The sequence below is a fragment of the Mesocricetus auratus genome, unplaced genomic scaffold, assembly GCF_017639785.1.
Source record: "Mesocricetus auratus isolate SY011 unplaced genomic scaffold, BCM_Maur_2.0 Super-Scaffold_100011, whole genome shotgun sequence".
In the NCBI taxonomy this organism is placed as follows: domain Eukaryota; kingdom Metazoa; phylum Chordata; class Mammalia; order Rodentia; family Cricetidae; genus Mesocricetus; species Mesocricetus auratus.
The window spans coordinates 32,227,514-32,245,391 of NW_024429195.1; the positions used below are offsets into that span (position 1 = coordinate 32,227,514).

The window sequence follows — 17,878 nt, forward strand, 5'->3', positions numbered from 1 at the left end:
GTTGAAAAGGAACTCACTAATTTGATTTGGTTGCAGCAGAGAGACTGAGACATTATTCATAATCCTTTTTGTACTCATAATCTCCAAATACCTTTGTTCCTAAGAGCTCAGTAGTTGCTGAACTCCCAAAGTGAAGCTCTTATTCATCAAACTCTGTTATACCATGGCCAGGCTGGTAACTCTCTATTTTATGAAAGTCAATTAAGTAATGGAGACTTTTGTAATCAAGCTCACCTTCATCTTCTAAAGGAAACCCATGGTACTTTGCAGTTCATATGATGCGAATATTCATGTCCTCATGGTACTGAGGGAAATTTGATTTATATCTTGCCCTAGTTCCGACGCCCAGGTTCTCAAGCCTCTGAGTTAGAGGCTGAGGTCAGGTTAGCAATACTAATCTGTCCCTGTTTGCAAACAATGAATCACTGTTTGGATGTTAAGACTGCAAAGTAAGTGTCAACTGGGCAGCTTGGTTCAAAGGTTGTCAGCAGAATGTATGAATGTCATCTGTGTCTGGAACTTCCTGTCACAGATGTCACGGATTCCCTGATGAGGCCACTAATACTGGTATGAATAATCGGTGAGAAGAGGGTGTGGCTAAGATGTCTTAGTCCCATGCCCAGTTTGGACTGAATTGATTTGACCTAGACTTAATAATATTAAAAGCTCCTCTAGGCATTCCCAGGCACGAACGAAAATGCTTTCCAGTTGTTAAGGAAGAATGTGACTTATTCAGAAAAATCTGTAAGAAGAGAGTGATAAAATGGAGCAGTTAGTTTCCACTTCCTGGACCAAGTGAGTTGAGCTTTAGGAAAGGATAGCGCTTCAAGGAGAGACACAATATTTTATTACTAATTAAAACAGAGTTTGTTTTTGAAGAGTTGGCAGTTCAAGTAACTAGAGTTAAAACGAGCAATTCATAAAGCTTAGAGGCTAACTTTTTTCAAGTATTCTGTTGTTCTAATTCTCTAGGAATTCAGACCAAATGGCGATTGAAATAAAGAAAACACAGAGGTTGGCTCCACTTTGAGGTTTTCCCAAATAACCTTAGTGACTGTCACAGAGTTAGAATTTACCTGTTATTTACGAATTGAATGCATGTGCCAATAGTGATGGTTTTGAGTAACTACTCATATAAGTATTTTAAAATAAAAGGGCATTCAGTTTCACCTGCTGTTGAATAAAAGCAATGATTCTATACTTCCTACTTGACAAAAACCCATTTACTTTTTTATAGGTATTTTACTTTATTGCATAAAAAATCTAAACTTCTCTCACTTAAGCATCTATATGTGTGCGTGTGTGTGTGTGTGTTTGTAAAATTTGTACTTTTTCACACCAATTCATATGAAGGCCACAGGTAGGCATTTGAATGTCTTCCTCAATTGGTTCTCCACCTTCCACCTTAGACTTTGATTCAGGGTCTCTCATTGTGAACAACAAACCCACCATTTCACCTTGACTATCTCTGAGGGTCCATTTATTTCCATCCCTGTGTTAAGATTCCAGGGGCACACTATCATACCAAACTTTTTGTTGACTTTTAACATAGATGCTAAATCCAAACTCCGTTCCTCACACTTTTGGAGCAAGGTCTTTACCCCTCCAGTCATCCTCCTGTTCTTCCTTGTATTTCCTAACTATAATCTATTTTTCCACTGTTGTGGCTTACTTATCTGCAGTGATAAAAGGGGGTTGTTCAGGCTGGCTAACAGATACATACTTTAGGTATAAGAATGTAAGCTGATCAAGGATTGTTTCTGTGATCCAAGGAAGGGTGTGTATAAGTGAGGGGGACTGTGTTTTGTGGCATTGTGATGTAACTAAAACACCTTCTTGATTTCTCTTTCCTTCCTGGGAAGATGATAGAGATTTCCATGAAAAGAAAACAGAGAACCTGATTGTTCACATGTGCTGTTTGCTTAAATCAAGGCTAAAATATGCTGTAACTGGTGAACTTGAAGAGAGTTCTAAGAGCTTTCCACTAGACAGAGTGGTCTCTGTCATTGTAGCCTTGATCTGTGGTCTTGATATACATCACAACATGAAATTTTACATGTTAGATTGCTTGCAATTGACATGCGATTGTCTATGAAGATGTTTACTAGCATGATTCACACAACTGTTAAACAATAACTCTACAGTCTGTCAGCAAGGGTCACCAAGAAGCCCTGGATGGCCCAGGTTTCAGTGTAACTATCAATCAACTGACTTTAGGAATACTATGGATATATAATAACAAGGACATCCTGCTTCTTAAGTGCTTACAACAATTTTTTAAACCAAAAACTTTTTCCCTCTCATGGTACCTTCACTTTATAGATTTTATCATCATAGTCAACATTTGATTGCTTTAGGCATACTAATTTGTAGAATGATTAAAACATTCATGGGCAAAGAAAAATAAAAAGATGTATGGTGGCCACAGAGATAAAATGTTATGTTGTAATATCATTCATTGACTTTAATGTTGATTTGAAGGAATATTTTCTAAAAGATCATTAAATTTGGATAACCAAATTTAGCACATTTTGATAACAACAAAATTTCAAGTTTCCATTTTTTTGACAGTAAGTTTGGAAAAAACTATGATTTCTATTGTTTTTAATGTCTGGAATCCATAAATATCTTGGCTGTCCACTTAAGGGTGTGCCAGTCCACTTGAGAAGAAGCACAGGCATCTAAGCATTTTGGGTTTTCATGATTCTTGACTATTATATGCAGAGCTACCGTCTAGGTTGTGGCCCATTTGTCCCACCGCCACATCACTCTCCCATCTGTCTGTGGTCTGTCAGTTCTCATTACCACCAAAGGAGAACTCTTGCATCAGTCAACATGGGCAGAATGCACAAACTTGAGGCATTTCACAAGGCTATGCTTTTCCTGTGTGGAAGTCCTGTCATTTAAATCCTCCAGTTCTCAAGTTCTCAAGGAAAGCCAGGATTAGCAGCATAATATCTTAATCTCAATGCCTGTCTTTATAAAGGAACAGAAAATTATAAGATCAAATCTGATTTTTCCTTTCCTATGGCTTTAAATATAACACAGCCATTTTATTGTACTATGGCAGTATGTACTAGATTCCAATTATTAGAGACACTTCCCTGGTCATTTTCCTAGTAAAACCCAGTCCAGGTGTCTCCAGTGAGGCATCCTGGTTCTGTGAGGAGAGGGGAGAATGTGAACTGTGGCTCCCTCAAACCCAGAAGTCAATGTGACATGTCCATACTTCCCCCAGTGTGCAGTTAATTTCTGGGTATCAGATTGATGGCAAGACTTGGAATGCTGACTCAGCAAAATGAATGCACATTGATCCCTTAGATCCTTCTAAAAATAAAAATAATATTTGCTCCTATTGGCTGGCTTTGATTATCCAGTGAAATGCAGGAATGGAACTTAGAACAAAGTTTCTGGCATATCACAGGCATTCAGAAAAGGCTAACACTTTCATTGTGATCTCCTCTTGTTTCCTGTGTTCCTTATTCTGAGCATCTACAGAAGGTCAGCCTTATAAACATGGTGTTTTAAAATGAATATTTATGTGTGTGCATGTGTGCACATATGTGTGTGATCATGTGCTAGAAGAGGGTATCCTGATCCCTCAAAACTGAAACTGATTACCTAGGAACTAGGATCTGAACTCTGGTCCTCATGATTGTACAGGAAGCTCTCTTAATTGCTAAGCCACCTCTCAGTCCCCCCAATTTACAGTACTTTAGCTGTGTTTCTCATTTTTATATTTTGCTGTAAAAATATCACCCAAAACAACAACAAAAACTCTCAGTGGATGAGATAAGACATCAGCTTTGGCTAATTAAGCCTTTTTTTTTCTGAGGAGATACTTGTCTTCTGCAAGTACTGTTATATCCACTGAATTTAATGTGAATGCTGCTAAGTTGTGATTCCTTGCTTGCATTTTATCTGGAGCACTAAAGAAGAGGAAATCTGACTGCTGTTGCTGGGTATCTGTTAGCACTGGCCACACATCTGAAAAATGGCAGCCATTAAGTTCTCCAAAGTGGGGAGCCACTATGGTGGATGCCCCGGGGAGACATCATGCTATCACTAGTATTTAGTACAAACAGACAATGAAATACAAAAGAACCCATGGAGCATGTCCTTTGGTTTCATGAAAAAACTGTCACCCATTAGATACCTACTCTAAAAAGGTATCTTGGTATATGTCCCATCTCTGCCTTTCAGACAGTTAGCCCAGAATCTTGGCATCTCTTGCCTGGATGCCTGTAATCCCACACAAGACTCACACCTTCCATTCCCACATACAGATCATCATAAGGCTAAGATTAAATTTATAACATGATTGACATGAAACTCCCACTTATAAAGACTGCTTCAATCCTTCAACTTGCCCCAACTTCTGTGTCTCAGCCAAGAAGAAAAATGTAACTATTGCTTTGAATACAAGACTTCTCATACAAGGGGTTCCTTCTGACTCTTGCTTCTGCCCACCCTGATCCCCACAACAGTCATCATTGTTATTTGTTTGGATGGCTTAACTCCTTTTATGTCGATTTTTATCCATTATGAGTCAGATTTTACTGTTTGTTTCTCACCTATTGGTCCATGGAGCATGTAAAAAGAAGTACTAACCATATACAATAATACATCATCCATAAGCATGGGACCTGATTGACAGTAACTACCCTTTGATGGGAATCTTAATGTGTAAATGCTCTTCATGCTGCAGTGTTCCTTTGTCTGTGTCACAGCAGCCTTGCATACAGTCTGATCCACAGTCACCAATAAACACATCTTTAATAGAAATCACAATATATAAATGCTCTTCCAGTTGCAATGTTGCTCTGTGCCTGTGGGCAGCAGCCTTGCACACAGTTACACATGAACTTTTGAATGTGGAAACTCAGTGATCCTCGTTTCTTATCTCTCCTCTCTCTTTCCCTGAAAAACCCAGTGTTCTGGGTCCTATATGCAGTGTCAAACCCAAACAGAAGACTAAATCTGTCCTTTGCCCAAAAAGTTCTTCTCAATTTGAAAGAAAGGCATAAGCTAATCAAGTAGTTTGGGTATCAACAGTTACTAGGAACTCTACCCTGCTTGGTTTTAAGGTGCAGAGATTTGCCACCCCCCCGGAGACCAGATACTGGAATAACTTTTGTGGGCAGATGGTCACTTCCTTACTGTGTCATAGCACCTTGGAGCACCCAAAAACTATTGGTAGAACACTCTGTTAAGTGATACTGTGAATATCAGAGACTTCTATCTGATGAGATAAAAAGTTCATTAACTTGTAGGTCTCAAGTTCTAGAGTCTAGTCCTAGCTCTATTAATCCACAAACCTTGGTTCACTGATTCATCATATTCGATATCCATGTGTTTCAACTACTGAGCTACCATCTAGCGCATTGGTTCTCAACCTGTGGGTCACGAACCCTTTGGGGTCTCATATCAGATATTGACACTATGATTCATAACAGTAGCAAATCACAATTATAAAGTAACAATGAAATAATCTTATGTTAGGGGGTCACCCCAATGTGAGGAACTGTATTAAGGATGACAACATTAAGAAGGCTTGAGAAGCATCGTTCTAGAGCAATAGTTCTAAACCGTAAGTCCATACTAGAATTATTTACAAAGTTTAATTTATTCTTTAGTAATTTCACACATTAACAAAATATATTTTGATCATATTCCTCCCCTCTGGAACTTCACCCCCACTTAGACTTCCCACTACATTCCACTATTTATAACTCATAAAGTATAACAAGTGCTGCATTTTGAACATAGATGCAGGGCATCATCTCCTGAGACATGAGAAAACTACAAGGAAGAAAAGCAACTATCCTTATCATCACCTGCCAGCAGCTTCTCAGCTAGGAGAGGGGCCCCATGAGCCCCTCCCACCCTGTGTTAGAGTGGTGATTGCCTTGATCTTGTGCAGACTTTTGTTGGTGAGCAGACCTGCTGTGAGTTCATGAATGCAAAGGGACAGAAGACAATTGTCCCCAGCCACTAGATCTAACAATCTTTCCACCTCTGCTCCACAATGGTCCCTGAACCTTGGGGCTGGATGTGGTAGTGATGGTGATGATCTAGATGTCCAATTTAGGATGGAGTACTTCCCAGTCACCTGTATCTTCACTGTGAGCAATTGTAAGTCTCTATTGAACTTTGCTTAAAGAAGTATTTCTGACAAGGGATGGGGCTGCTCTAGTCTATGGGTATGAGGATAAGTATTTAGAATGCACTTTGATATTGTGTCTCTTTTAACAAAATAATTGCTGGAAAGCCTATTATCTCCCCAGCCAAGGGTTCTTGGACAGATTTATAGCATGAAACACAGGTTCCCTCCTGTAGAGTGTACCTTGAGTCCAATTAGAAAACCGTTGGTTGTTCTTATATCACTGTTGCACTAATGAGCATGCTTTGTCTGGTCAGACATTACAGTAGTTGATGGCTGCATTGTACTATCCAGCACTGTGCAAGCTAGCAGGGAAAATGGTTCCAGGTCAGCATCAGTTTGATTTCTCTGTTTGGTGATTATGGTATATAGTGTCTTTGTCAAAAAGTTTCTTACCATCAAATCCGTGTGCAATGGCAATACCTTGTATTGTCTAGGGAGTCTCTGGGATATACCTTGAATAACAGCTCAATAATAGATACCCAGTACCTGACACTGGGTTTCTGTGTAGTAATGTCTTTCTAAGCAAGCATAATTCCTCCATGTAGGTTAACGTCAATTAAACTTAAAACACATATACATCTTTAGGAAGCTTATAAAATAAGTAGGAGCCTATATGGCTTTTTCAAACCACCTTGATGCTATCTATCCTTCTCCTACCCATCCTTTCCCTATGCTTTATATGTAGTATATATGTAACATATATGTGTGTGTGTGAATTCACTAATTTTGAATCTCTGAAGGAAAATTGTGTCATATGTTTTAACTTCTCCACTATTCTGAGCTCTGAGTCATATCTATTCCCAATAGTTCATGATACAGGAGGTCTCTGGGACTTTGTGATACCATGGCAGAGTCTGTCAGGTCCCAACCCAGACTAAACTACAGGGACTATCGGCACACTCTCTCCTCTCTCCTTTAATGGACTGTGAGAACTAAGAACATTGTTCCAAGGAACAATCACATCAGTTGACATCATAGGTCTTCCTGCAAAAGAGGAAAGAGATGTGGAACACTGATAAGAACCACCCCCAACAAGTCGGCACATACTCAAGGACTGCTGGTGATCCCAGGCAGCGGCATCAACACTGCCCTGTGTTCTTGAACTTTAAGAGGGACCCAGTTGTTTGGATGTCCTGACTCCCATATATTTATTCTCTGAATGAGGCAAAAAGGTCTGGGTGAGATCATGCATCAACCTATGAAAAATGAACAATTAAAACAATGAAGTTGTCAGTTCTTTTACCAGATTGCAAATCAATAATCTTCCTGTCAGGCTGGCTGCTCCACTGCACCATTAGTTTAATACAAAGACATTCCGAGGAACTGTAGGTGACAGCTGATCCATCATCTAGTGGTTCCGGGCTTCTGATAGAGACCTGAGCAAAAGATGCTGCCATGAAACGCAGAGGTTTTATGTTAAAGGCAAATTTTGAATCTTTAAAAGCTGACATGATGGAGGATACTTCCTTCTATAATGCAAAGTGTGTGTGTGTGTGTGTGTGTGTGTGTGTGTGTGTGTGTGTGCTTATGGAGACACTGAGATGCAATACATGGCCAAGAAATTTGTGACAGTCACAATGAAGGGACTGAGGCTACAAAGATCTTGCATTTGGACAGGTCTTCCTAAAGAAGCTGCTATGCTACACACAATGACTGAGCAAGTGAAAAGTGAACACTTTGTATTCTCTTACATGTTTTGTTTCTGTGTGCCATCTTAAAAAGCATTTGCCAATCCAAATAAAATGACTGAATAAAGACAAATTCTTTAAAGTCTTTAGCTGGTGTCTCACTTGACTTCTAGTTTCAGGAGAAAAGTATAAGAAATGCTTTCGGACATCATCTTATAAATAAGAGACACATAAGACAAGGAGTAAGAAATGCTCTAGAGCACAGCTAGGGCAGGGGGGCTCATGAAATACTAGGCTTTACTAAATACCCTAATTGATTTTTTTCCAATTTGAATCTTATCAAAGGTGACCTCTTACCACTTAACAAAAGTCTGGAATACTGCCAAAATCGGCAAGACAAAACCAGTACTTGTCCTCCTTCACAATGGTTTGGGCATTTCCTTTACCCAGATTATAGCTTCACAATCAAAATATTTTGTTATCTCTAACTCAAAAAGCCATTGTCCATTCATCTTTAAAACAACTTTCCCTGGTCAATTCAAAGAACAAAATGTAGCTATCATCTATAAGGAAGCTACACAATGAAGGTTTTGTAGTTATTCTATCATCCTGAATGATGTCATCTGGAAGAGGAGTCAGCTCCATTCGTTCCAATGTGACTGACCAGTAGTTTCACCAGCCCATTTGGCTGATAAAACATGAATAAGAACATTCTAGTGTAAAGATGTTTTAGGCTGACAGCCACAGTTATGTCATCTGTCTTCATGGTGTCTTCAAAGTTTTGGGATGCTGAACTATGTCTTACTTTTTCTGAAACAGAGACAGAGTGACAGAGAGAGAGTGTGTGTGTGGGAGGGGAAGCCCTGAGTCTATCCTGAGAAGAGTCTGGGTTGTTCCTGGTTTCAGTACTCATGTACCACATTGCCATAGGAATTACTGTATGAGTAACAGTTTTAAATGCTTTTAAAGGAGACTGCATGGAACACTTGGATGAAAACGAAGTTTATGGTCTGGAAATTCTTCTGGGATCCTGGGGGATTTCATCTGAATTTCCGTTATCAGAGCCCTTTATTACATCTCTCCCACTTGATCTCCCTTGAAATATCTGCTGGGATGCCAAGATGCTTCCACTGCTTTCTGGGCCCTGACCGCTAAAGAATCTCAAAATCATTCTCAGTGTGAAATACTAAATGATATATTTGGGTTTCATTTACTAAGGGAAAGTATCTTTAAATTATTAGCCATAGTCTTTCCACGTATTTTGACATCATATAGTTAAGTATGATACAGCATGTATGCTTAAGGAGGTTTTACTTTAAGTTGTTATTAGGAACATGACTGTATATAATAACATAACTCCTAAAGAGTAAGTTCAAAGTCATGTGCAGTGGTAAGGAGTAGAGAAATAGTAAATAGGAATAGTAATAGAATAGTAATAAGCTGAACAAAGATCCCCCAAAGATATCCATGTCTTAATTCTAGGACCTCGTGATTGCGTGACTTTGTATGAAGAAAAAGGAATTTTGTAGATGCCATTAAGTTGAGCATCTCAAGTTTTGAATTACCTGAAAGGAATTAATGAGATCATAAAAATTATTATAAGATCAGAGACTCAAGAAGCTGTTGCTTGAGGACATGAACCACAAGCCAAGGACTGTTAAGTGGCTTCTAGAAACTATGAGACAATTAAATCCATCTCTCTTCTAGCTTCAAGAAAGAACATTTTGACTTTTCCCTTCTGTCCTCCATAATAAAACGGTGTCACCTTGAGTTAGTAGTTCATAAATGCACCTTTGTTATAATAGTCATGGGTCATACTCCTTAAGAATTCTCTCAGTCACTCATGCATACCTGATTCCCCTATGGAAAACTATTCTTCATACCTTTCGCTATTCTCCTTTCCTTGGTCTACAGAACTGTCTCTGATGTCCTAACAGCTCAGTTGCATAGTGCCCCCTTCACGAACAACATCTGGAGTTATACACACGTACCCCACCCCTGCCAATCCAAGCTCTAATGCTAGTCCCCTTGTCACACTTGCACCTTCACAACAGCTGGCATTTGGCATTTGTTTGGATGATTGTGTGATAATGTTTATCATCTTGCTACTGTTAGCCTGATGAGTACACAAATCTGATTTTTCCCACTCTTGTGAACCTGATGCCTACTGCTATTCACAAGCAGTATATTGGTGGGTATGGAATCTCCAGAATTCTGCAAGTCTCTCATGGTGGGTTGGGACTATGACATGGCATTCTTTTGAAAGTATGAGAAAGGTAACAGATGTGCTTGCCTCTGTGCTTTGTGCTTCTGTTTGCAGAGAAAGTGGGCACTCCAGGCTCTGCATTAACTCACATGCTTCTGAAGTCTTGGGTATTGTCACCATTTCTTTTCCTGAGGAACTACTGAGAAAAAATGTTGCGTGGTGAATGGATAATAGAATAAATGTTTGCTGTTTCTAAACTATTCTTTTGCATAGCATTTACACATCTTTTTTTAAACCTTATTTCTATTTCCATTTTAATTTTATTGCATGAGAACTGATCATAGGACCAATAGGAAATCAAGCTTTACTTGAGCAAGGCATTTATCACTTTTATTGTTTTGATTTTTCTGGTTTTCACAGTCAAAGCTAATGCTACCCCTAGGCTTCCCCTAGGATGGAAAAGTGAATAGTGCTTTTGCATAGTTTCATTAAGCCCCCAAAGAAGAAAATGCATGAGATATTGTTAATTTCTATTTACATGTGTTTCAGTTAATTTCAATGTTTTGTGTGTATGAAAACACATGGAGGAACATATGTGAGTGTTTGTGTGTGTATATACATATATATATACATACATATATATAATTATATATATATGTATATATATGTGCACATGTGTGAAGAGATCAGAGGCCACTTTAGGTGCCATTTCTTAAGCACAGGCTACCTTGTCTTATTAAAGCAGGGACTCTCACTGGCCTGGTATTCACCAAAGAGACTCTGTGGGCTGGTGACAACCCTCAAAGTCAAGTATTATCTTCTTTCCCAGCACTGGGATGACAGCTGTTCATTTCCCTTCCCAGAAATTTTTTAATGTAAGTTCTGGGGGTCAAGTTTAGATTCCCATGATTTCTCAGAGAGCGCCCTTACCTACTGAGGTATCTCCCAATCCCTCAATACTTGTTTTGAAAAAACAGTTTTCATGAGTAGTAGAAACACCTACAAATGGTCTTTAAGTAATAGATAATCTATATTTTCTGCATAGTTTGCACATGCATACCACTTTTATTTGAATTGTTTTAAATTCATTTGACTGTATCAACCTCCCATTTACTCCATTCATTTATCCCCATATCTCACCAGTAAGTCCCTCTCCCAAGTTTATTATTTTTTATTATTCTTTTCCTTCTTCTCCCTCTTCCCACTCCTTCTTGATAGCCCACAAAGTCCAATTAGTGCTTCCTGCACATGCCTTCCTCCTTACAACAATATGTAGCATACATTCTATTCATCTTCCTGTAGGGAGGACATTTGGTTTCAGAAATGTATGTGTAGTAAGTTCTTTGAGACCACAGATAGCACATAGATAGAGTATGTAGCCATAGACCGAATATATGGGCCTTTGGTCCACACACTCACGTAGTCTCCATAGATGGCACATTTACCAGTCACTTTAACACAGCATAATTTTTTTGATGGCTCATTCAAATAACACCAGCTCAGATTTCTCAGTGCCATTGGGCTCTACACCTCATAATGGAAACTAGGCAAATAAGTTGAGCTGTAATTAATTACACAAATCCTATAATGTTTAGAATCACCCATTACATCTCTCTGTGTAGTCGATCACAGTGTGCTGTGGGTAGTCAGTCTTTCTCTGGGAAGACCAAACTTCATCACCATGTAACTGTCACAGCAGGTGCAGACTACAAAAGCTAAAAAAAATGTACGATCAATTCAACTTTGACTTCATAAAACTTTGTAAGACTCTAATGAAGACAAATTATTGCGTTAGTTGATTGTCATCCTTCTGTGTAGATACTTCCCCTTAAGGAGTTCACAGCATGTCACAGTGGGGTAGAAAGAAGGCTCCAGATTTACAGACAATGAGGTGTAAAAGGCAGGAAGGTCGCTTACACCCACCCCCAGCCATGCTCGGCACTTCTTCTTTAGACATTAATCAGCCCGGTCAATAAGCTTTGCTGACAGGAGAGCCAAATGTGCCCTTTTGAGTACCTGGAAGATTCACAATGAATGCTTCTTGAACAGATATTTGAACAATCAGTATTTCTAAATCAAAAAGTGTCTGTACCCACAGCAGAATCTGGTAATGTTGGTGGGGACTGTTTTAGGCCTATAGGTCCTAATGGCCGACTTGCCTGCTTCTTTTTCCACTTGTGTGAATGGCCATGTGTCCATAACCATGGAACCCAAACTGTCTGCTTGGATCCATGTTCTGTGCAGAGAAATACCGATATCCCCCTTTTTTCCTTTTTTATGTGATTTAAAAGTCAGATGGAGGGATTTCGCTGTTGAGACTACATAGAGAAAGAGCAGAGCACAGCTAAGGGGCTGACAAGTGACACAAGCACAGTACCTGCTAAAGTGCAGGGAGAAACCACCTTGAGACTTTAAAACAGCTACCCCAGAAATAATATCTTTATCCAAATAGAAGGTCCCGTATGAATTGTACTATTATTTCAGTTGATTTTCCCTGACATCACACTATGATTTTTTTCTATGACAAGAAAATTGCAGCCAACCCTTGACAGTCAATCACAAATTGACGGAACAAAACAAAATCAAATAGTGAAGTAATCCCCAAGCAAATTTAATGAAACCCAAATCCCAAAGGACTCTGCACTTCTGTAGGCAACGGTCTTATTTAATAAGCTGCCCCTGCTTTCACTTTTAGGACCATATTTACACAGACAAATTCAATTCATTTTGGCTTGCTTTTCCTCTTCCTCTAAGTCTGCCCACCAGGCACGTATGGGAAAGACTGTAACCAGGTATGTCAGTGTTCAGCAAAGGACCAAGACTGTCATCCAGTCACTGGAAGATGTACCTGTCTGCCTGGCTACCATGGGAACCACTGCCAGCTCAGTAAGTATGGTCTGTACAGAGAAGTGTGCTTTACTGAGGATATAGCAATAGGCTGGACTATTTTTCAGAGTGAAGGAAAAAGGCAAATGGAAACTTCAGTCCCATAACAAATTGTGTGGGATATTTTGCTTGAATAATGGAAAGTGTTATCTTCAAGTCTCTCTCTGCCACTATCTTCTCCATCTCTCTTTTGCTCTATTCTGTTCAAAAATTTCCCCCAAACTCTTCACAAGTATCCAGTATAAAAAGAGACAAAGAAAAATATGTGAAATTATGAAATGACAACATATTTAAAGAGATTCAAATGTAAGTTGATTCCATGTCTGCTTCAAAACAAAAATTAAATGAATTGTTATTCTGTAATGAAAACAATGACTTGCTTAAGTGACAAAATACCAGTTGCTCCTAGTCCTGTAATAAAACAGTACCATCCCTAGACTCAGAGATTTATATTGGTTTGCTGGAATGGATTTAACAACCAAAAATGGTCATAGAAGAAAGAACACACTAAAAAGAGTCCCAAGGAGCATGAGAAAATTTTCAATCAACTTTTTAAAATTTAAGCTTATAACTATTTATAATGCACATTTTATAAGTATAAAAATAAAATGATTTGGCCTCAGTTTCATTTGTTTCCCCAAGTTGGCCATGACTACTCCTGCTTCTAGCTACTCCAGTCATTTTTCCTAAATACATGGACTCCTGATCATGCCAATTTTCTAAAACTCAATAGAAAGTATATCCCAAATATCATTAATACATTTTAAACATGTGCAGCTAAAGCCACAATTAAACATATACGAAATTTGTTTCAATTAGCACTTTTAAGATCTATAAGTTGCAGTCATTCTAGTTGAAAATGAATAATTAAAATATAAAAATTTCTCTTGGTTTGTGACTATGTCAATCTCAAGCATCTTGTCCTAGAGAGGTGTTACATATCTCAGAAGAACTTCCTTCCTGGTTTAAGAATATTTTATGTTATGAAAATAATAACAGGTTACATACGACTTGGTGGTAATTTCGTTTCCGAAGGTGAGCTACCTTGGGTTAAGGGAGGTAGCCTCACCTTGTTAAAGTAAAGCTGGTTGAGCCAGGAACAGCTCCCTGACTGTCAAGTGGGCTTAGCTCCAAGCAACACGTGGTTGGATATGGCTGCAAGGGTTCCTTGGCAGCATCCACTGCAATTACAAGACTATGAAGAAAGATTCAAAAAAATAACCATAAAAGGTGTAGCTGGCTCCAACGCAAAACTTCAGCAGCCAAGAACAACTGGGCTTTCATGTTCTCAAGTTCAGAGGGGGAGAATCAAATGTTTCTTTCAGCAGAGGTCAGAGGAAGCAGACAAACTCACACTGAACATCTCACAGCTTTTTCATAACTCAGAGATGGGACACTTAGCCTGAGCGTGTGGATCTCACATAGGAAAAGAGCAGCAAGTGCCAAAGGATATGGACTCACAGTCCTATTGATTTCATGACCAATGAGAGGTCTCACACTATTGTAGACCTTGGAAACCTTACACACATCTTACTCCTGCCTGCCATTTAGAAACACCCTCATTTGAGTTCTCGGTAACTAGTCAGTTTTGTGAAAGGTTGTCCATGCTTCAAATAGATGCTTTGGGAAATATGGTAAGAATAGCTTTACCAGGTCAGGAGGATATGAAGGCATTCATGGAAGCTTGTCATTGATGACATTGCCCATGGCCAAAAACATTCATTATGAGAAGATTTTAGTTTTTCCTTTTTCAGAGTAAAGCCAAATTGTGTCACAGTGCCTTGCCCACATGTGTGTAACCTTTTCAAACACTAGGCAAACGGACTGAGGAAAACAGATTAATGCTATTCATTTGCTTGGGAACTATGTGCCTCGAGATACAGTAGCAGCCTTGTTTGTCTAAGTGAAATGCCATTCACACAATCACAGTGTACAGTAACAGAGGGGCCCACCACAGAGCCTTCAATATTTAAACAAGTCAGAATGGTGAATTCCAAATCGAGTATTTTTTTATTAGAGTAAAAGAGGGGAAGATTATTTGTAGATGGGGGAACATGGTCATTTTGTAATGGGAAATTGCCGAGGAGACAAGATTTCCAGAAAGAATAACTGTAAGAGATGTAGCAAAGGCAACACTATGATAAAAACAGAACATCAGGAAATGAGGGAGAGAAGACTTATCTTTATTATGACAAACTTAGTAAAATCCCTGTGTCCAGGGTGTGTCTTATTAAGTTTAGTGAACCTCTAGGATGTCCTCATGAATCAAGAAGTCCAACTTCCATGTGCCACAGAAGTAAATGAGAGAGTGTGATTGTCCACAAAATAAGTAATCCTCGGGAAAAAATTACCATGCACCATATTGGGATGTAAATATAATGAGTCAGTGAGCCATAGATTTGTGCATATATTGTCTTAATAGGCAACATATTATTTAGCAGGCAAGTCTCACCAGATAATTAAGTTGAAACACAAAATGATGCGTTTTTTCTATTTATAACAAAGAAAAAGTAATAGTAACTTTAGTACGCACAAGTCAATGATAAAATAGCTGGAGTGGTGGATGTCCTGGGTGGAAATGGCTGTCCTGTAGCTTCAACTCACAGGAAAAGCAATTTAAAATCTGTACTTTACATCTCTTGGTTAATTAAATTTGTTAGATACTCTCACTAGGCCATTCTTCCTGCTCATCGATTGTGGTATTTCTTTATCCTCAGAATGATAGCTACGTGTATGTATACATTTATATATAAAGTCTCTCTTTTGAAAGAGAAGCTCTTTCCCTTACTTGCAAAGAAATCCACACCATGATCCATTTCCCAGTTATGACTCTGAAAGCTTCTAGAACACCTGCTACCACTTTCATCTCCCTTTAGGAAGCGGCCCACCTGAGGGGCATGCCTTACAACATCGTTTCTCTCTGTACTGCCTCAGTTTCCTTGTCTGTTTTCCTCCGGTTGAGTCACCAAACACTTTTCAGCATCATAGATTTTTAGAAGTCCTTAATTTTGTGAAACTATGAAAACTACATTCTGAGACACACCCAGTTACACATGCAGGAAAATGATCATATCTTACTAAATGGAAGACAAGGAAAGGGCGTGTCTTATTAAAGTACTAACTTTATGTTTACCATTCTCCAGTACATTTTAGAAGGGAGTGCCTCGTAAGCACCGAGCACCACTAAGAGTGCTGTGAGCACTGCTATACATTGGAAGGGAGCAGCACAGAGGACCCAGCGCAGGGAAGAGCAGAATAACGTAGTAGCTCAGACAGAGGAGCAAACTTGAACATGAACAGTGTTTCAGTGTTCGCCCTAGTTTTCACCACACATGATTTTGTTTTTTAAGCTGGAAGGGAAAAGGAGGAATATGCAGCTGCTTTCTGAGTCTATGGTCAAATCTAAGTCTCCAAGGAATAGCTGTGCTTTTGGATACAGGATACATGCAAAAGTTGTAAAAAGTGCAACTTCATGAAAGCTTCCTATGACCAAAGTCTTACATAGTGTCATTATGGAAGACCTGCATTGATTATTTTTCTCTTATTGTGATAGAACACCCTAACAATAAGCAACTTAGCCAAAGAAAGAACTTATTTTAACTTAAACTGCCAGAAAGGGACAGTCCATCACAGATCTGAAGGTCTTCAACAGGACCATTAGACCTGTCAGTAAGCAGAGAAACCATATTTCATGCATGAGAGAGAGAAAGAGACAGAGACAGAGACAGAGACAGAGAGAATAGGAATCGAGACCAAGCTACAAAACTCCATAGCCCAGCCCAGTGATATACTTCGTCCAGCTAGGGTCTACCTCCTAAAGATTCCATAACCTTCCCAAGCAGCAACTGAGAACCAAGTTTTCATATATATATATATATATATATATACATATATATATATATATATATAAACACGGGAAAAGTTTCTTCTTCAAACTGTAACACAGGCCTGTGTAGGCATTAAGATAAAAATAGAAAACAATAAACTAACCAAAATTGAAAGTATCCTCTACACTTGGTGCCTTTTGAATTCTTACATTATCAAACACAACAGGATCATTTGGTCATGACAACATATATTTAATCAGTAAAGAAAGGATGAATTTGAATTAACCTCAGTTGTAAGGATGCTTCAGAGGGTGATGTCAGAGAAGCTCAAAGGAAGCCTAATGATTTATCAAGGGACAGTATCTCATACGGCATCTGTCTGTCTGTAAGTGTATATGTGCATATATATGTGTATATGTTAGCTATTGTCATGTATCTATTATCCAACAATCTGTATGTCTTTCTGCCTTCCTGTGTTTATCTTACCTATCTATCATCATGCCATCAAATGTTGAATCAGAAGCTTGAAGGCAACTAAAATCACCAGTGAAGATTGAAATATTGAGTTAAGAGAGGTATGGGCATGAGTTTGAATACCTGAATGCTTCGAGTTACAACAATATATGAAATTTTGCTATCCTGTAACAGGGTGCCCAAAAGACACTTATGGTCCAAACTGCCAAGAATCATGTAAGTGCTTGAATGGAGGTCAATGTGAAAGCACACTTGGCACCTGTACCTGTCCTCCTGGCTTCCTGGGGGCAGACTGCAGTCAAAGTAAGTTGTTCTTGCCTGGTTTTTCAGTCAGTATTGCTGTCCAGTTTATGCTGGCTTTGAACAGCTGGCTTTGTGGTAATCCTACTGCTTCACCCTGTACTTACCGGGAAGATAGGATAAAGACTCCATTGTCCAAAGTGTGTAGTAAAATACTAAGGCATAGTTCTTAAGGACTGTAGGTATGAGAGTGAGTGGTGGTACAATATTTTGCTTGGGGATTTATTATCGTGACAGTAAATGCAAGTTTATCTAAATCCTATGTTGAGGACAGTCATCAAAATTAGCACAAGAAATCTTTCTGCCATAAACCCTTCTACCCAGAAATAATGGACTCAAGTTAGGACTGGAAAAGTGTGTTAGGCAAGGTCAGCATAAGGGTTTTGTGTTC

General features: G+C 38.9%; 1 protein-coding gene across 12 annotated transcripts in view; it reads left to right on the top strand.

The window, feature by feature from the left end:
- The window catches only part of LOC101823368 (EGF-like and EMI domain-containing protein 1), a 648,492-nt gene that overhangs the window by 600,722 nt on the left and 29,892 nt on the right, over nt 1-17,878 (top strand). For 8 of the 12 annotated variants that reach the window (XR_005880408.1, XM_040754542.1, XM_040754539.1 and 5 more), the window contains 2 exons: nt 12,755-12,886; nt 17,362-17,490. The exons of 2 other annotated variants lie outside the window; for them this stretch is intronic. Coding sequence is in view for 9 of the 10 variants with exons in the window: in XM_040754542.1 (XP_040610476.1) it covers nt 12,755-12,886; nt 17,362-17,490 (261 nt within the window). In the remaining variant the exon portion in view is untranslated. The remainder of the gene's footprint in view (nt 1-12,754; nt 12,887-17,361; nt 17,491-17,878) is intronic. 2 more of the 12 variants (XM_040754540.1, XM_040754544.1) reach the window with 1 other exon arrangement.